The 20,531-nt window shown below is 42.0% G+C and overlaps 1 protein-coding gene across 7 annotated transcripts in view; it reads left to right on the top strand.

Moving 5' to 3' along the window:
- The first annotated feature begins 1,365 nt into the window (after window positions 1-1,365).
- Window positions 1,366-20,531, top strand: part of LOC120048691 (epsin-1-like) — a 30,729-nt gene continuing 11,563 nt past the window's right edge. For 2 of the 7 annotated variants that reach the window (XM_038994841.1, XM_038994840.1), the window contains exons 1-2: window positions 1,421-1,652; window positions 18,739-18,841. In XM_038994841.1, the coding sequence (XP_038850769.1) occupies window positions 1,519-1,652; window positions 18,739-18,841 (237 nt within the window). In that variant the 5' untranslated portion in view covers window positions 1,421-1,518. The other 5 variants (XM_038994846.1, XM_038994843.1, XM_038994845.1 and 2 more) reach the window with 5 other exon arrangements.

Genomic DNA, 20,531 nt, shown 5'->3' with positions numbered 1-20,531 from the left:
CCTGTCTTATTTGATAAATGCTTTGAAATATAAATATTGAAATATGCTTATATTATTAAAGTATATTCATATCTTATCATTTTTTTATTCAACGGTTTCTAGGCCCGTTTGGGAAACAGTCAGGAGTCAGGTATAAAAAGATAAAATAAATGTATTAAGAGATTCAGGCTACGTATAGGTTTGCTTGTTTCAAACAGGATAAACTCAAAGCACATTAACACAATTACATCCGGCCGTGATTGGGAGTCCCATAGGGCGGTGCACAATTGGCCCAGCGTCGTTCGGGTTTGGCCGGGTAGGCCGTCATTGTAAATAAGAATTTGTTCTTAACTGACTTGCCTCGTTAAATAAAGGTTAAATAAAAAATAAAGAGGAAATCTGCAGTTGTAACAATAACAAAACATATTCCCAACCACTGTTTCTGTAAAAATCTGAGGGCTGGAGAAATGTAACCCCTCTCTAATTCATAGACATAGCTATGGATGCAAGGACTGATCATTCAAGCATCCATGATATCAACATTATAGTTTTATCCATGTTATGAGGCTATACAGTGTTTGTCTACATTTACTTTGTTTACAAACCTTGGATTAAAACAAGCTTATGTTTTTGGTTCTGATGGGTTACTACAGTTCAACTAAGGTCAGTTGGCATTTTTAAGTTATATTCTTCAAGAATGAATGAGTACATATCATGTCAAAAAATGTAAGTAGCAACTGCAGATTTCCCCTTTAACAAAATACAAATTTGGAATATTGCTCAACACACACTCGGACTCCCGAGTGGCACAGCAGTCTAAGGCACTGCATCTCAGTGCTTGGGGCGTCATCACAACTGGCCATGATTGGGAGTCCCATAGGGCAGCGGACAATTGGCCCAGCGTCATTCAAGGTTTGGCCGGTGTAGGCTGTCCTTGTAAATAAGAATTTGTTCTCAACTGACTTGCCTTGTTAAATAAAAAATAAAAAAATACATTCTGAACACATTTGACCACACCCCTTCATTTCTCTTGGTCCTCAAATGTTTCTTAATTAAACTGACTACGCACACTGACACCACACGTTCTCAACCAACATCCAACTTCAGGTACAATTATAGAGGTCTGTGAGGTGCTTTCATAGGCTACACATGTTCCTGCATGCAAAACAATCAATATCAATGGTCAGTTTGACACTATGTTACAGTATAAAGCTTATTTACAAGTGTGATAAATAGCGCTACATTCCCATCCAGAACATGAAATAGGTTAGATTTTAGATCAAATTGAAACTATTTTATGCATAATGACTGTGTAGCCTCGCCCAGTTCATAAATATTAAATAATGGGAGCGTGCAAAGGGGTGCGGTCTTTCCTGTAGTCGGGAACGGAACCGGAAGTTCCGCCATCTCCTTGTACCATTCGAGCTACAACAGGGTCAGTATAGACTTAATTTAGATGTTAATTATGGAATATTGTCAACAGTTATTACATATTATAAGTAATACTGACGCAGTAAACGTTCCATAACCATCGGTTTTATGTTAAGGATGGTGGTATCACTCGATCAGATCATAAATACCACTCCTATTCTGTTGCCACTTGAACTGTTAGCAACAGCGTTCAACGTTATCTCATCTGTTTGTACCATCGGCTACTTCAGCTTCCTAGCTAGGTAAATAGCAATGATTCATTCAGTGTCGTGACAGGAATACCTATATTTAGTTAGTCGGGTTTCTCTTTCACGCTTTCCCCTTAACCCCCAACACAATTGTAAAACGTTCAAATTGATCGCGACTGGGAAAGCCAAGGAGAAGGGGAGTTAACGGTAAGTAGCTAACGTTTTCCAGCTGATAGCTGGGAGGGTGGTACCAGATAGCTAACGTTAGCCAGCCTATAGCTAGCTATCTAATTAGTTAGTGACCCCTTTTATCTGGTTTGGATAGCCTTCTATGTTTGCCAACCAAGTTCGTTACACTTCCCATGTTGTTCTTTGGCAGTAGTAGTTTCAAGTATTTCCTGTTGTAATGTTTGCGTTGGTGTTGAATCGCTATGTAGACTGTTGTGAGAGATGATAACTGATTAGCATGCTAACTGGGTGGGGGTCTCTGGCTAAGGAGGGTGTGTGACTGTATTAGCGACTATCAAGTGGGAACGAGCGTAGAGGCCACAGTGTCTCTGACATTGTCATGATCGTTACAGTCTACATCGTTACCCCGCCCTATTTTTTTTCTGGCGTTAGCTCAACTATGGGCTAGTAGCGCAATAACTTTGGCCTGCTAGCTAACGTTAGTTCAATAGTTTGTTAGCTAGCTTATATTAGACTCAGCCAACTAGCTACGTTTGTCTGGCTTCAGCTAACTAGTTGCATGTGTATTGCATGTTGGGATTTCATTGCCAATAATGCATCTGCCGTTGAATGCACATTGTATGTCTAGTGTCAGAGTGAAACCAAGCAAGTTCTGATACTTATTCCACTGTATGCTGTCCTGAATATTTAAATGGCATTAGCTAAGCTCCTTATCAACAGTTGAACTTGACAGTACAATAACATAGCTACATACAACACCCGGACGTCTCCTATCTTGTAGCATGTAGCTTTGTTATTGTACCGTCAAGTTCAACTGTTGATAAGGAGTTTAGCTAATGCAGTGCTCCACATTATGATGTGTAGGGTTGAGGTCATTGCCATATAAATTCAGCACAGGATATGTCTGTTTCAAGAAAAGAAGATCACTTTTTTTCTGAGTATTTTTCAGATCACTTCCCCAATTTACATAGAATTGGCCTGACCCCTGTTGAATTGTGAGAGATTTGGGCTAAGCTTGTCCCTTATCTACATTTGGTCTTGGTAGATGCCTTGTGTGAACTTTGGAACGTTGCTCCAGTAATCTCTAAACTGACTTCAGGAATGGTTATCTCTCTGTGTTATGCAACCTAGTCTCCTATTAGTACTGTACAACCTGTCGTCTTCCACTCCTTATTAGTCTGCTCGGCCACACTGTGCTAGGGGTATTCAGCAGCACTGGAACAATTCTGTCAGAGAAGACAGTCTAATCATATAAGAATATGTTGTACATACATATTAGATGAGTTTGTTAGTCACATACACAGGCTCGCAGATGTAATTGCAGGGCACAGTGAAATTCTTAAGATCCGAGCTCCAACGGTGCAGGTCAAAAAGAGAAGTGAATGAAACCCACTAGGATTATTCATGCCACAGCATTGTTAAACAGTCCTCAGAGTACTAACAGTTCAATGGCGTCAAAATAGTGACACTGTTCAAGCCTGCATGCCATGGCCATGCTCATCTGACACCATTAACTGGGTCAGATGGTGAAAGTGAATGAAACTAAAACACTGCCTAATTCCAATTAAATATCCTAGCCTACGTTGTGTTTGGGGTGAGGAGAAGCTCAGGGTTTTCTCTTTGGGGCCTTCAACACGTACCGGTAAGATTAGTGTTGTCATCTCTCACTCCACAGATTGTTTTTATCACCCCAAATCTGCGGTTTTGGGACTCAATGTCTCTGTGAGGAGAGACAGACAGGCTGAGACAGAGCACTCTGTAAACGACTGGAGCCGGAAAGAGAGAAACCAAGTGAGAGAACACTATTCCTTTGTAACAGGTGTGTGTGTGTGTGTGTGTGTGTGTGTGTGTGTGTGTGTGTGTGTGTGTGTGTGTGTGTGTGTGTGTGTGTGTGTGTGTGTGTGTGTGTGTGTGTGTGTGTGTGTGTGTGTGTGTGTGTGTGTGTGTGTGTGTGTGTGTGTGTGTGTGTGTGTGCGTGCGTGCGTGCGTGCGTGCGCTGCCTCTCTGTTGACATAAAGGAGCACTATGTCCACTAAATTTGATTGCTGGTTTCTTTTTTCTCTTTCACGCAATGTCTGCCTATTCATCTTGTCTCTCGATGTCTCTCTCTCTCGATGTCTCTCTCTCTCTCTCTCTCTCAAATTCAAATTCAAGCTGCTTTATTGGCATGAAAAACATTGTGTCAATATTGCCAAAGCAACAATGTATACAATATACATTGTAATACAATTAAAACAATGACAAACAATAATATAGAATGGCAGTAAATAATAATACAAAATTAAATATAAAAATAGTAACAATAAAATGGTAACAGTCAATAGTCGAATGTAATGTATGGTGTAATGCACCACTACCACCACCACCATCATTAAACTGCTATCATTACCATTACCACCCATACCATTACTACTTGGAATGATAAACAACAATAATAATACTAATAACAATAACAGTAATAACAATAACAGTCATAATAAGTAAGTTACTGCTTACTATGCAGATGTTATTATTCAGTGTCCCTCAGGCTATGGCAGGTAAATACATATTTGGCTGCAAGAGAAGCCATTGCTCCTTCGCCCATGAGTATTTTTAGTTTTTCCTCTGGGTTTAATAAGTTAAAATTTGGAATAAATGTAGTCATTTCTGTGAATAATGAATCTCTTGGTGAGGAATATTTATCACAGTAAAGGAGAAAGTGCATCTCTGTTTCTACGTCCCCTGTCAGGCAGTGACCACATACACGCTCCTCTTTGGGTAGCCATGTCTTTTTATGTCTGCCGGTTTCTATTGCCAATCGGTGGTCACTCAGCCTGTACTTGGTAAGGATCTGTCTCTGCTTCGAATCTCTGACAGAGTAGAGATATTCAGCCAATTCATATTCTCTGTTTAGGGTCAGATAGCAATTTAGTCGGCTTTGGGATTTTGTTTCGTTTTTCCAATGTTGTAAATATGAGTCCTTTGATTGGTTCATGATTTTGTTTATTGGAATTCTTTCTTTTGAAGCAGTGCTGGTGTCAGCTTGGTTGGTTAGGTCCAACACCAGCTGACTGAGAGGGCTCGTTTCTGGGCTCAGCTCTTGGGTTTGAAGTGCTTTAAATTGCAGACTCGAATTTGGACTTGAATTTAGATGTAGCCAAAATTTTAATGATCTTTTCTGTATTTTCATTATTATTGGAAAGCGGCCCAATTCTGCCCTACATGCATTAGTTGGTGTATTTCTCTGGACTTGTAGGATTTTCCGACAGAATTCTGCATGTAGGGTTTCAATTGGATGTTTGTCCCACATTTTAAAGTCCAGTTTATTGAGTGGCCCCCAAACCTCACTTCCGTAAAGAGCTATTGGTAGGATTACACTGTCAAATATTTTGGTCCAAATTCTAATTGGGATGTTGATTTTGAATAATTTCATTTTTATTGCATACAATGCTCTGCGGGCTTTTTCTTTGAGTGCATTCACTGCCCTATTAAAGTTTCCCGATGCAGATATGGTCAGACCAAGGTAGGTGTAATTTTTTGTGTGTTCAATGATGGTGTTGTTCAGGGTGAATTTATATTTGTGTTTCTGACATCTGTTTTGTTTTTGGAAAATCATGATTTTAGTTTTTGGGAAATTTACTGCCAGGGCCCAATTATGGCAATATTGCTCTAGAATATTAATGTTCTGTTGAAGACCTTTGGTTGGTGATAGAAGTACCAAGTCATCAGCATATAGCAGGTATTTCACCTCTGTGTCAAATAGTGTGAGTCCTGGGGCTGGAGAATTGTCCAACATGTCTGCTAATTCATTGATATAAATGTTGAAAAGATTTGGACTCAAACTACAGCCTTGTCTCACACCTCGACATTGTGAAAAGAATTCTGTTCTTTGGTTTTTGATTTTTATTGCACACTTGTTTTCTGTGTACATACATTTTATTAAGTCATACACCTTACCACCAAGCCCACTTTGTAGAATTTTGTAGAATAGCCCTTCGTGCCAAATAGAATCAAATGCTTTTTTAAAGTCAATAAAGCAAGCAAAGATTTTGCCCTCTTTTTTTTGGTGGACGTGTTTATTAATTAGTGTGTGTAAGGTGTATATATGGTCAGTAGTGCGATGGTTAGGGAGAAAGCCAATTTGACATTTAGTTATTACATTTTTTTCTTGAAGAAAGGTTTGGATTCTTGAATTCAAAATGCTACAGAAAACCTTTCCCAAGTTACTGTTTACACAAATTCCCCTGTAATTATTGGGGTCTGATTTGTCTCCACTTTTGTGGATAGGGGAGATGAGCCCCTGGTTCCAGACATCAGGGAAGCAGCCAGAAGTTAAAACCATGTTGAACAATTTAAGCACAGCATTTTGCAACTCAGGTGTGCTGTTTTTCAGCATTTCATTTCTGATGTTGTCTAGACCACAAGCCTTCTTTGATTTAATAGATTTGAGCTTTTCATTTAGTTCTTGTTGGGTTATTGGGTAATCTAATGGATTTTGGTTATTTTTAATGACTGATTCAAGGATGTTCAATTTTTCTTTAATTTCTAATTGGTTCTGTTTTAAGTCTTTTTGTGGGATGTTTTTGTATAGATTATCAAAATAAGTTTTCCAAATTCCTACATCTTGTATGGCTAATTCTTGTGGCTTTGTTGTGCTTAAATTGTTCCACATGTCCCAGAACTGATTTTGGTCAATTGCGTTTTCAATTTCATCAAGTGTCTTGTTGGTATAATTTAGTTTCTTGCGTTTCAGTGTATGTTTATACTGTTTCAGAGTTTCAAAGTATTCATATCGTAGCTCTGGGTTGTTTTGCTGCTTATGTTTTTTGTTTGACATTTGTCTTAGGTGTTTTCTAATTGTTTTACATTCATTATCAAACCATTTGTCAGAAACATTTTGTTTTTTGTTTCTGATGTTGCATTTCTTTGGTTTTCTCAAATTTGCTTTCGATGCTGCTTTTTGGAATATGCAGTTGATGTTTAGAGTAGCCGAATTGACACCATCTTTATTGTTTTGGTATTGTGAGTTATTGAAAAACTGTATAGAGTTCATCATTTCTTTTGAGTTCAATGTTTCAATGAATCTCTCTGCACTGTTTGGAGCCCATCTGTATGATTGGTTTATGTTGAAGAGTTTATTGGGCAGTTTTTTTGAATGAATATTGCTGGTTAATTTCTTCAAAAACACGTTGATCTGACTGTGATCTGACAATGGTGTCTGTGGTCTGACAGTGAATGCACTAATGGAGGAGGGGTCAATGTCCGTGATGGCATAATCGACTACACTTGTCCCAAGAGCTGAGCAGTAAGTAAACTGACCTAAAGAGTCCCCTCTGATTCTACCATTAAGCATGTACAGGCCTAAGGCTCGACAGAGATGCACTAACACCTTCCCATTTTTGTTCAGTATTTGGTCAGGACTGTTTCTATTATTTATAATAGGGCTGCTGTACAAGGAGGGGTGACCAAATATGTGGTGGTTACCTCCCGCATCAGTGTAGTCAGGCTCAGAACCTGTTCTTGCATTGAAATCTCCACAAAGAAGCACTTTACCCTCTGCCTGAAATGTAATGATTTCTGTCTGGAGATTGTCAAAAAACTGATCATCATAATATGGTGAATCTGAAGGAGGAGCATAAGCTGCACATATGTACACGTCATTATCACAATAGATTGTACCTTTGTTAAGTTTTAGCCAAATGTGACTGGTACCTTTTTTCATTTCATTCAGTGCCAAGTCCTGCTTATGCCAAATGATGATTCCACCTGAGTCTCGGCCCCGTTTAACATTTTTATGTTTGATTGATGGTAGTAAACTTTCTCTATACCCTGAGGGACACTGAGTATCTATGTCTCCACGACACCATGTTTCCAGTAGGATTATGATGTCCTGTCCTTTGATGTTTTTAATAAATTCTGGATTTGTTGTTTTATAACCAAAATGTGAAGAGTAAAGTCCCTGGATATTCCAAGAGCTGATAGTTAATGATCTCATTTATAATAAGTGATATTCACTGGTTTGAGTAAAGTACATTGAAAACAATACAAAATAATATATATATATATATATATATATATATATATACACATACATACATATATATATATACATATACATACATACATACATACATACATACATACATACATACATACATACATACATACACACACCATTATATATAAATATTATTATTATACCGGTGCCAATAAAATTAAGAATAGTTGTAAACAAATTAATAAGAATGGAATAAGACTGCACAAAAAATAAGTACAATGCAATCTGCAACCCTGTGTGTGTGTGTGTGCCCGTGAATTAAAGGGTCTGTCTAGCTCAGTAGTCTGCATATTAGATGCAGTAGTTGGCGCACCTCTCCTATCTCTGACTGTTCTAGGTGTATTTTGCCAGAGGTTACCTCAGCATATGTAGGCTGATGATCTGAATGATACATGGTGTGGACTGCATCATGTGGTGTACTTCTCTGAAGGACAGTGTTCTGTCCGACCCTGGAGTAGTGGTCAGAGCTGTGTTGTGATGGGCCAGGTCCAGTAGAGATGTGTTGTGACGGGCCAGGTCCAGTAGAGCTGTGTTGTGATGGGCCAGGTCTAGTAGAGATGTGTTGTGATGGGCCTGGTCTAGTAGAGCTGTGTTGTGATGGGCCTGGTCCAGTAGAGCTGTGTTCTGATGGGCCTGGTCTAGTAGAGCTGTGTTGTGATGGGCCTGGTCCAGTAGAGCTGTGTTGTGATGGGCCTGGTCTAGTAGAGCTGTGTTGTGAAGGCCCTGGTCTAGTAGAGCTGTGTTGTGATGGGCCGGGTCTAGTCGTGCTGTCCTGAGGCGGGTCTGGTCTCGTAAATCTGTGTTGTGATGGGCCTGGTCTAGTAGAGCTGTGTTGTGATGGGCCTGGTCTAGTAGAGCTGTGTTGTGTTGGGCCTGGTCTAGTCGTGTTGTCCTGATGCGGGTCTGGTCTCGTAAATCTGTGTTGTGATGGGCCTGGTCTAGTAGAGCTGTGTTGTGAAGGCCCTGGTCTCGTAAATCTGTGTTGTGTTGGGCCTGGTCTAGTAGAGCTGTGCTGTAATAAGCCGTGTCTGGCTCTTTTCTCCTGGGGATGGTGGAGGTACTGTTGTTTCAGAAGGTGGGGCGGGGGACCTCTGTTGCTGGGGTGATGGGTGTGTGGGTCCCTGCCAAGTGTTGCATCTTTTAGGTCCTTGGCAAAGGTTCTGATACTGTCCTGATCAAGATGTACATTATCATATAAGTGTTGACATGTCAGAGTGGGGTGGTGAGCCGTTCTGACGTTGAGTAGTGAGGCACAGTCCACAGTGATCTGTTGATTTATTTTGTCGATCAACTGTCCTGGGAAGTCTTTTCTTGGTAGGAGGGTGGACACAACTATATTGGTTGTTGGGAACACAGCCTGTGCCCGTTCTGCCACTCTTCTCACTGCCCCAGATACATCTTCACCTTTGGCATGAAGGTCGTTTGTGCCAGTGTGGATGATGATGTTGTCGAGGGTGTCAATCCTGGTCTGACTGAGTAGCTGCATTGCACTGTCAGTTGTAGGACACCAGAACTTATACACCTGGTGTCTAGGGAATAATCTTTCCTGGACTAAGAACTTCCCATTTGAATCAATAAGGATTGCAGTTGTGGGTGACTGTCTGGCTGGAGCAGACTGGGAGACTGGTATTCTGACCTGGGCTGGAGCAGACTGGGAGGCTGGTATTCTGACCTTGGCTGGAGCACACTGTGTTGGAGCAGACTGAGAGGCTGGTTGGCTGACCTGGGCTGGAGCAGACTGAGAGGCTGGTTGGCTGACCTGGGCTGGAGCAGACTGAGAGGCTGGTAGGTTGACCTGGGCTGGAGCACACTGTGCTGGAGCAGACTGGGAGACTGGTATTCTGACCTGTGCTGGAGCAGACTGGGAGACTGGTATTCTGACCTGTGCTGGAGCAGACTGGGAGACTGGTATTCTGACCTGTGCTGGAGCACACTGTGTTGGAGCAGACTGAGAGGCTGGTTGGCTGACCTGGGCTGGAGCAGACTGGTAGGCTGGTGCAGTGTCATCAGGCTGTGTGGTGGAGGCCATGCTGGTCTCGGGTTCTGCTTGTGTTATGCCAAGCTGGTGGACATGTTCTCCAGATGCAGAGGACATAATGACTCGCTGCTGGTTGAGGAGGTCAATGTACCTCTCTCTCTGCTCTAGCTGCTTTCTTGTTGTGCTCAGATGGTCTCTGAGGTCATCATTTGTCTGACTCAGTTTGTCCATTCTGCTTTCTAGTTTAGCAATAGATGCTCTGCTCTCCTCCTTGAACTGTTTCATCTCTTCTTTAAGTTTCTGGACAGTGTCCTCCTCTTGAAGCATGTTCTCTCTGAGTTCTATGACCTCTGCTTCGACTAGAGAGAAGGTGTTGTGGAAACGTTGCATAGCAGGTGTTCTTGGTGTTGTAGGCATGTCCTTGGCTCTGTCTGCTGCAGGTGAGGTAGGTAGAGGGACACTGAGGGCTTCTTGCTGGGTCACAGAGACCGCTGGGGCCTGCTTTTCACCGTCATCTCCCTCCTTGACTTTTTCCTCAGTTTCTGAGATGATTTCAGCTTCTGCTTTTAGGGTAGTAAACCTATTCTCAAAAGCCTGGAGGCTTGAATCATTGCCTTGTATCAATACAGTTCCATTATTATATACGTTTACTGTTTGATATGTGTTGCTATGGTCAGCTTCTTCAAAAATGCTGATCTGACATCCTTGGCTGATGCCTCTCTTTTTTGAGAAAGGGAAATGGTTGCAAATAACCCTTTTCCATATGTGCCCTCGTTTGGTATTAAAAATTAAATTTGCTCTTGTTTTGCAACTGGTAAGATCTGCAAACAGGCATTCATGGTTCTGTCCCATCAACAAACCTTTGAAACTTTTCTTAGCTTTCTCTGTTTTGATGTCTGGTGGGTAAAAATTTCCATAGCAACGCTGGTAATGTTGGCTGATGTTGCAATAGAAGTGTTGTTTCTTGTTTAATTGTCTTTTGTGTCTTTAGAGGACTACTTCACCTTGATGTCCCCTTTCCCTTTTCTTCTGTCCTTATTTTGTCCCACTTTGTCCCTTCTTCTCTTCTGCCAACTAGACACTCCTTGTTAGCTAGCTAGCTTCTTTCAGGAGAGTCCCTAGCAACTGCCTAGCAACAGGTAAACAACTTAGCTAGCTAAGAAAACTGTATAATTTTATGAAAAATTGTTACTTTTTCAGAATCCTTTCTTCTTTGTTTGCTGCTTGTTTGGTCTCCTATTCTGTCTAGCAGTTTTCTTTTGCTTTTTTTCGATGTACTTTACTCTAAAAACCATATAAATTTCAATATTTTTAGGAGCTCATCTTTTCAGCTGCTGCTGCTTAATTTGGAACTCCGGAATCTCTCTCGATGTCTCTCGATCTCTCTCTCTCGATGTCTCTCTCTCTCTCTCTCTGTCTCTTTCTCTCTCTCTCGCTCTCTCTCTGTCTCTCTCTCTCTCTCTCTCTCTCTCTCTCTGTCTCTCTCTGTCTCTCTCTGTCTCTCTCTGTCTCTCTCTGTCTCTCTCTGTCTCTCTCTGTCTCTCTCTCTCTCTCTCTGTCTCTCTCTCTCTCTCTGTCTCTCTCTCAATTCAATTTTTCAATTCAATTGACTTTATTGACATGGCAAGTTCATTATTACTTACATTGTCAAAGTATACATATCGAAAAATAAAAATCTAATATATATGTATATATATACAAAATATATATATATTTATATATAAATAAATGGTGGAACCAACAGTAATAATAATAGTAGTAGTGGACATGGGATTACCATTAACAGCAACTACAACAACAATATTAATCAGAACAACAATATATTAAATCAATGGTAGTAGACCAGTGTCAACATGACTTGAGAAGACATATGACCTGGTATGAAAGACAAAACAAAACTAAGCTAAATGGGAAATATTATCAACATTACTTTGCATTTTTCACTGGCTGTCCCTCAGGTTGTGGCAGGAGGACACATATTTGGCTGCCAAAACTGCACATTTTGGCTTTTCACCCAATAAATATTTGATTTTTTCTTCATCTTTTATAGTTTCAAATTCTTTGTATTGAGTTATAATTTTGGGAAAGAAATATGCTCTTAGGTCTGAGTATTTGTCACAGTGTAGTAGGAAATGCACCTCTGTCTCTACCTCTCCCCTGGAGCAGAGTGAGCACAGCCTGTCCTCTCTGGGCAGCCAGGTTTGTCTGTGACGACCGGTCTCTATAGCCAGACTGTGCTCACTGAGTCTCTCTCTCTCTCTCTCTCTCTCGATGTCTCTCTCTCGATGTCTCTCTCTCGATGTCTCTCTCTCGATGTCTCTCTCTCGATGTCTCTCTCTCGATGTCTCTCTCTCGATGTCTCTCTCTCGATGTCTCTCTCTCTCTCTCGATGTCTGTCTCTCTCTCTCTCTCGATGTCTCTCTCTCTCTCTCGATGTCTCTCTCGATGTCTCTCTCTCTCTCTCTCTCGATGTCTCTCTCTCTCTCTCTCTCTCGATGTCTCTCTCTCTCTCTCTCTCGATGTCTCTCTCTCGATGTCTCTCTCTCGATGTCTCTCTCTCGATGTCTCTCTCTCGATGTCTCTCTCTCGATGTCTCTCTCTCTCTCTCTCTCTCTCTCTCTCGATCTCTCTCTCTCTCTCTCTCGATGTCTCTCTCTCTCTCTCTCGATGTCTCTCTCTCTCTCTCTCGATGTCTCTCTCTCTCTCTCTCTCGATGTCTCTCTCTCTCTCTCTCTCTCTCGATGTCTCTCTCTCTCTCTCTCTCTCTCGATGTCTCTCTCTCTCTCTCTCTCTCTCGATGTCTCTCTCTCTCTCTCTCTCTCTCGATGTCTCTCTCTCTCTCTCTCTCTCTCTCTCTCTCTCTCTCTCTCTCTCTCTCTCTCTCTCTCTCTCTCTCTCGATGTCTCTCTCTCTCTCTCTCTCTCTCTCTCTCGATGTCTCTCTCTCTCTCTCTCTCTCTCTCTCTCTCTCTCGATGTCTCTCTCTCTCTCTCTCGATGTCTCTCGATGTCTCTCTCTCGATGTCTCTCTCTCTCGATGTCTCTCTCTCTCTCTCTCGATGTCTCTCTCTCTCTCAATTCAATTCAATTCAATTCAAGGGGCTTTATTGGCATGGGAAACATGTGTTAACATTGCCAAAGCAAGTGAGGTAGATATTATACAAAAGTGAAATAAACAATACAAATTAACAGTAAACATTACACATACAGAAGTTTCAAAACAATAAAGACATTACAAATGTTATATTATATATATATACAGTGTTGTAACAATGTACAAATGGTTAAAGCACACAAGTTAAAATAAATAAGCATAAATATGGGTTGTATTTACAATGGTGTTTGTTCTTCACTGGTTGCCCTTTTCTTGTGGCAACAGGTCACAAATCTTGCTGCTGTGATGGCACACTGTGGAATTTCTCCCAGTAGATATGGGAGTTTATCAAAATTGGATTTGTTTTCAAATTCTTTGTGGATCTGTGTAATCTGAGGGAAATATGTCTCTCTAATATGGTCATACATTGGGCAGGAGGTTAGGAAGTGCAGCTCAGTTTCCACCTCATTTTGTGGGCAGTGTGCACATAGCCTGTCTTCTCTTGAGAGCCATGTCTGCCTACGGCGGCCTTTCTCAATAGCAAGGCTATGCTCACTGAGTCTGTACATAGTCAAAGCTTTCCTTAAGTTTGGGTCAGTCACAGTGGTCAGGTATTCTGCCACTGTGTACTCTGTTTAGGGCCAAATAGCATTCTAGTTTGCTCTGTTTTTTTGTTAATTCTTTCCAATGTGTCAAGTAATTATCTTTTTGTTTTCTCATGATTTGGTTGGGTCTAATTGTGCTGTTGTCCTGGGGCTCTGTGGGGTGTGTTTGTGTTTGTGAACAGAGCCCTAGGACCAGCTTGCTTAGGGGACTCTTCTCCAGGTTCATCTCTCTGTAGGTGATGGCTTTGTTATGGAAGGTTTGGGAATCGCTTCCTTTTAGGTGGTTGTAGAATTTAACGGCTCTTTTCTGGATTTTGATAATTAGTGGGTATCGGCCTAATTCTGCTCTGCATGCATTATTTGGTGTTCTACGTTGTACACGGAGGATATTTTTGCAGAATTCTGCATGCAGAGTCTCAATTTGGTGTTTGTCCCATTTTGTGAAATCTTGGTTGGTGAGCGGACCCCAGACCTCACAACCATAAAGGGCAATGGGCTCTATGACTGATTCAAGTATTTTTAGCCAGATCCTAATTGGTATGTTGAAATTTATGTTCCTTTTGATGGCATAAAGGCCCTTCTTGCCTTGTCTCTCAGATCGTTCACAGCTTTGTGGAAGTTACCTGTGGTGCTGATGTTTAGGCCGAGGTATGTATAGTTTTTTGTGTGCTCTAGGGCAACGGTGTCTAGATGGAATTTGTGGTCCTGGTGACTGGACCTTTTTTGGAACACCATTATTTTGGTCTTACTGAGATTTACTGTCAGGGCCCAGGTCTGACAGAATCTGTGCAGAAGATCTAGGTGCTGCTGTAGGCCCTCCTTGGTTGGTGACAGAAGCACCAGATCATCAGCAAACAGTAGACATTTGACTTCGGATTCTAGTAGGGTGAGACCGGGTGCTGCAGACTGTTCTAGTGCCCGCGCCAATTCGTTGATATATATGTTGAAGAGGGTGGGGCTTAAGCTGCATCCCTGTCTCACCCCACGACCCTGTGTGAAGAAATGTGTGTGTTTTTTGCCAATTTTAACCGCACACTTGTTGTTTTGTGTACATGGATTTTATAATGTCGTATGTTTTACCCCCAACACCACTTTCCATCAATTTGTATAGCAGACCCTCATGCCAAATTGAGTCGAAGGCTTTTTTGAAATCAACAAAGCATGAGAAGACTTTGCCTTTGTTTTGGTTTGTTTGGTTGTCAATTAGGGTGTGTAGGGTGAATACATGGTCTGTTGTACGGTAATTTGGTAAAAAGCCAATTTGACATTTGCTCAGTACATTGTTTTCATTGAGGAAATGTACGAGTCTGCTGTTAATGATAATGCAGAGGATTTTCCCAAGGTTACTGTTGACGCATATTCCACGGTAGTTAAATGGGTCAAATTTGTCTCCACTTTTGTGGATTGGGGTGATCAGTCCTTGGTTCCAAATATTGGGGAAGATGCCAGAGCTAAGGACGATGTTAAAGAGTTTTAGTATAGCCAATTGGAATTTGTTGTCTGTATATTTGATCATTTCATTAAGGATACCATCAACACCACAGGCCTTTTTGGGTTGGAGGGTTTTTATTTTGTCCTGTAACTCATTCAAGGTAATTGGAGAATCCAGTGGGTTCTGGTAGTCTTTAATAGTTGATTCTAGGATTTGTATTTGATCATGTATATGTTTTTGCTCTTTATTCTTTGTTATAGAGCCAAAAAGATTGGAGAAGTGGTTTACCCATACATCTCCATTTTGGATAGATAATTCTTCGTGTTGTTGTTTGTTTAGTGTTTTCCAATTTTCCCAGAATTGGTTAGAGTCTATGGAGTCTTCAATTACATTGAGCTGATTTCTGACGTGCTGTTCCTTCTTTTTCCGTAGTGTATTTCTGTATTGTTTTAGTGATTCACCATAGTGAAGGCGTAGACTCAGGTTTTCCGGGTCTCTATGTTTTTGGTTGGACAGGTTTCTCAATTTATTTCTTAGATTTTTGCATTCTTTATCAAACCATTTGTCATTGTTGTTCATTTTCTTCGGTTTTCTATTTGAGATTTTTAGATTTGATAGGGAAGCTGAGAGGTCAAATATACTGTTAAGATTTTCTACTGCCAAGTTTACACCTTCACTATTGCAGTGGAACATTTTACCCAGGAAGTTGTCTAAAAGGGATTGAATTTGCTGTTGCCTAATTGTTTTTTGGTAGGTTTCCAAACTGCATTCCTTCCATCTATAGCATTTCTTAATGTTACTCAGTTCCTTTGGCTTTGATGCCTCATGATTGAGTATTGCTCTGTTCAAGTAGACTGTGATTTTGCTGTGGTCTGATAGGGGTGTCAGTGGGCTGACTGTGAACGCTCTGAGAGACTCTGGGTTGAGGTCAGTGATAAAGTAGTCTACAGTGCTACTGCCAAGAGATGAGCTATAGGTGAACCTACCATAGGAGTCCCCTCGAAGCCTACCATTGACTATGTACATACCCAGCGTGCGACAGAGCTGCAGGAGTTGTGACCCGTTTTTGTTGGTTATGTTGTCATAGTTGTGCCTAGGGGGGCATATGGGGGAGGGAATGCTGTCACCTGCAGGCAGGTGTTTGTCTCTCTCTCTCGATGTCTCTCTCTCTCTCGATGTCTCTCTCTCTCTCGATATGTCTCTCTCTCTCTCGATATGTCTCTCTCTCTCTCTCTCTCGATATGTCTCTCTCTCTCTCTCTCGATATGTCTCTCTCTCTCTCTCTCGATATGTCTCTCTCTCTCTCTCTCTCGATATGTCTCTCTCTCTCTCTCTCTCGATATGTCTCTCTCTCTCTCTCTCTCGATATGTCTCTCTCTCTCTCTCTCTCGATATGTCTCTCTCTCTCTCTCTCTCTCTCGATATGTCTCTCTCTCGATGTCTCTCTCTCTCTCGATGTCTCGATGTCTCTCTCTCTCTCTCTCTCTCGATGTCTCTCTCTCTCTCTCTCTCGATGTCTCTCTCTCTCGATGTCTCTCTCTCTCTCTCTCTCAAATTCAAATTCAAGCTGCTTTATTGGCATGAAAAACATTGTGTCAATATTGCCAAAGCAACAATGTATACAATATACATTGTAATAAAATTATAAACAATAACAAATAATAATATTAAATGGCAGAAAATAATAATACAAAATTAAATACAAAAATAATAACAATAAAATGGTAATAGTCAATAGTAGAATGTAATGTAATAAATATAAAAATCTAAATGGAAAATTAAACTATAACTAACTTATAACCAAATAACGGTCATCTTCACCATTACATCAGTACTACAACTACTATCATCATTACCACTACTACTACCACCACCATCATTAAACTGCTGTCATTACCATTACCACCCATACCACTACTATTTGGAATGATAAACAACAATAATAATAGTAATAACAATAATAGCAATAACAATAATAGTAATAATAAGTAAGTTACTGCTCACTATGCAGATGTTATTATTCAGTGTCCCTCAGGCTATTGCAAGCAAATACATATTTGGCTACAAGAGGAGCCATTGCTCCTTCGCCCATGAGTATTTTTAGTTTTTCCTCTGTGTTTAATAAAAAAAATATTCCTCACCAAGAGATTCATTAATCACAGTAATGGAGAAAGTGCATCTCTGTCTCTACCTCCCCTGTCGTGCAGTGACCAAATACACGCTCCTCTTTGGGTAGCCATGTCTTTTTATGTCTGCCGGTCTCTATTGCCAATTGGTGGTCACTCAGCCTGTACTTGGTAAGGATTCTGTCTCTGCTTCGTATCTCTGACAGAGATAATCAGCCAATTCATATTCTCTGTTTGGGGTCAGATAGCAATTTAGTCGGCTTTGGGATTTTGTTTCGTTTTTCCAATGTTGTATATATAAGTCCTTTGATTGGTTCATGATTTTGTTTATTGGAATTCTTTCTTTTGAAGCAGTGCTGGTGTCAGCTTGGTTGGTTAGGTCCAACACCAGCTGACTGAGAGGGCTCGTTTCTGGGCTCAGCTCTTGGGTTTGAAGTGCTTTAAATTGCAGACTTGAATTTTGACTTGAATTTAGATGTAGCCAAAATTGTAATGATCTTTTCTGTATTTTCATTACCACTGGAAAGTGGCCCAATTCTGCCCTACATGCATTAATTGGTGTATTTCTCTGGATTTAATTGGTGTATTTCTTTGAATTGGTGTATTTCTCTGGAATTTTCCAACAGAATTCTGCATGTAGGGCTTCAATTGGATGTTGTCCCACATTTTAAAGTCCAGTTTATTGAGTGGCCCCCAAACCTCACTTCCGTAAAGAGCTATTGGTAGGATTACACTGTCAAATATTTTGGTCCAAATTCTAATTGGGATGTTGATTTTGAATAATTTCATTTTTATTGCATACAATGCTCTGCGGGCTTTTTCTTTGAGTGCATTCACTGCCATATTAAAGCTTCCCGATGCAGGTAGGTGTAATTTTTAGTGTGTTCAGTTATGGTGTTGTTCAGGGAGAATTTATATTTGTGTTTCTGACATCTGTTTTTTTGTTTTTTGGGGGGGGTAAATCGTGATTTTCATTTTTTTATTTTTTTTATTGCCAGGGCCCAATTATGGCAATATTGCTCTAGAATATTAAGGTTCTGTTGAAGACCTTCATTGGTTGGTGATAGAAGTACCAAGTCATCAGCATATAGCAGGTATTTTACCTCTGTGTCAAGTAGTGTGAGTCCTGGGGCTGGAGAATGGTCCAACATGTCTGCTAATTCATTGATATAAATGTTGAAAAGATTTGGACTCAAACTGCAGCCTTGTCTCACACCTCAATGTTGTGAAAAGAATTCTGTTCTTTGGTTTTTGATTTTTATTGCACACTTTTCTGTGTACTTACATTTTATTAAGTCATGCACCTTACCACCAAGCCCACTTTGGAGAATTTTGTAGAATAGCCGAATCGTGCCAAATAGAATCAAATGCTTTTTTAAAGTCAATAAAGGAAACAAAGATTTTGCCGTCTTTTTGTTGGTGGACGTGTTTATTAATTAGTGTGTGTAAGGTGTGTATATATGGTCAGTAGTGCGACGTCTCTCTCGATGTCTCTCTTGCTGTCTCTCTCGATCTCTCTCTCTCTCTCTCGATGTCTCTCTCTCTGTTGCTGCTTTTCTTTTTCTCTTCGGCTACTCTCCTCTCTCTCTGTATTAACTCACTGTACACTTTGCCCTGGCTGCTATTTGTTTTGTGTTGTATGAACTGTTTTACAACCACTCTCTTTCTCTGTGTGGGTCAGATTTTCCGTGGAACCCGACAGCCAGACGGTTGCCATGTCGACCTCATCGCTACGGCGACAAGTAAAGAACATTGTCCACAACTTCTCAGAGGCCGAGATCAAGGTACGCTCGTCCTTTCTTTTCTCTCTTCCTCTCCGACCACTTTTCCACCCACACCTCTTTATTTGTTTTATTCTTCTGTTTCCCATTGTCCTCTTCTTCCTTTCCTCACCACTTCTTTCAAGGCTAGCTCACCTCATTCTCCTCCTCCTCTGCTTCCTCCCTCTCCAACTCTTTCTTCCTCTCCTCCCTTACTTCTGTCTTAACTTCTCTTAACTGTTGGTACTTACCAAATAATACATTCCACTGTGTACTCCCTGTATCTCCACCTCTCGCTATCTGGGTTAATGTAATCATGGTATCCATTCATCATGATGGTTCTGTCCAGCCTGTTTATCATCACTTCATCTCCACACCCCAGAGAGTAGGAGAGATGATCAGTTAAGGTGACCTACGATCACGGCTGTGGACTTATCAGGGGTTCATTTGATTAAAGTACTTTGCATAATTGTTGTCTGTTTTTACATGTTTAGTCGTGAGCTTTGTATCGTAATATATTTTGTTGGCTTGAGCTTGCCAAGCGAATGAATAGTCTTGTCTTGATATAAACTACCAGTTGATTAATCAATTAATTGATCAATAAATCACATCTTAGATTGTTCAATGTTGACTGCTTTTGGTCCGTCAGGTAGCCTAGTGGTTAGAGCCATGGGCCAGTAACTGAAAGGTTGCTCGATTGACTCCCTGAGCTGACAAGGTAAAAATGTGTCGTTCTGCCCCTGAACAAGGCAGTTAACCCACTGTTCCTAGGCTGTCATTGTAAATAAGATTTTGTTCTTAACTGACTTGCCTAGTTAAATAAAGGTTAAATAAAAAATAATCCTGATGTTTCTCTGGTCTCTCTTCCCCCCCCCCCCCCCCCCACATGTCCCTGGTCTCTCTTTCTCCCCCCCCCCCCCCCCACATGTCCCTGGTCTCTCTTTCTCCCCCCCCCCCCCCCACATGTCCCTGGTCTCTCTTTCTCCTCCCCCCCCTACATGTCCCTGGTCTCTCTTTCTCCCCCCCCCCCCTACATGTCCCTGGTCTCTCTTTCTCCTCCCCCCCCCCCCCCCCCCATGTCCCTGGTCTCTCTTTCTCCCCCCCCCCCCCCCCCCCATGTCCCTGGTCTCTCTTTCTCCTCCCCCCCCCCCCCCCCCATGTCCCTGGTCTCTCTTTCTCCTCCCCCCCCATGTCCCTGGTCTCTCTTTCTCCTCCCCCCCCCCCTCCATGTCCCTGGTCTCTCTTTCTCCTCCCCCCCCCCCCCTCCATGTCCCTGGTCTCTCTTTCTCCTCCCCCCCCCCCCCCCCCCCCATGTCCCTGGTCTCTCTTTCTCCTCCCCCCCCCCCCCCCCCATGTCCCTGGTCTCTCTTTCTCCTCCCCCCCCCCCCCCCCCCCCCCATGTCCCTGGTCTCTCTTTCTCCTCCCCCCCCCCCCATGTCCCTGGTCTCTCTTTCTCCTCCCCCCCCCCCCCCCCCCATGTCCCTGGTCTCTCTTTCTCCTCCCCCCCCCCCCCCCCCATGTCCCTGGTCTCTCTTTCTCCTCCCCCCCCCCCCCCCCCCCATGTCCCTGGTCTCTCTTTCTCCTCCCCCCCCCCCCCCCCCATGTCCCTGGTCTCTCTTTCTCCTCCCCCCCCCCCCCCCCCCCCCATGTCCCTGGTCTCTCTTCTCCTCCTCCCCCCCCCCCCCCCCCATGTCCCTGGTCTCTCTTTCTCCTC

Source organism: Salvelinus namaycush, chromosome 5 (assembly GCF_016432855.1).
Source record: "Salvelinus namaycush isolate Seneca chromosome 5, SaNama_1.0, whole genome shotgun sequence".
Taxonomy (NCBI): domain Eukaryota; kingdom Metazoa; phylum Chordata; class Actinopteri; order Salmoniformes; family Salmonidae; genus Salvelinus; species Salvelinus namaycush.
Note: the sequence above shows the minus strand (reverse complement) of the source record. Positions and strands in the feature narration are given on the sequence as shown.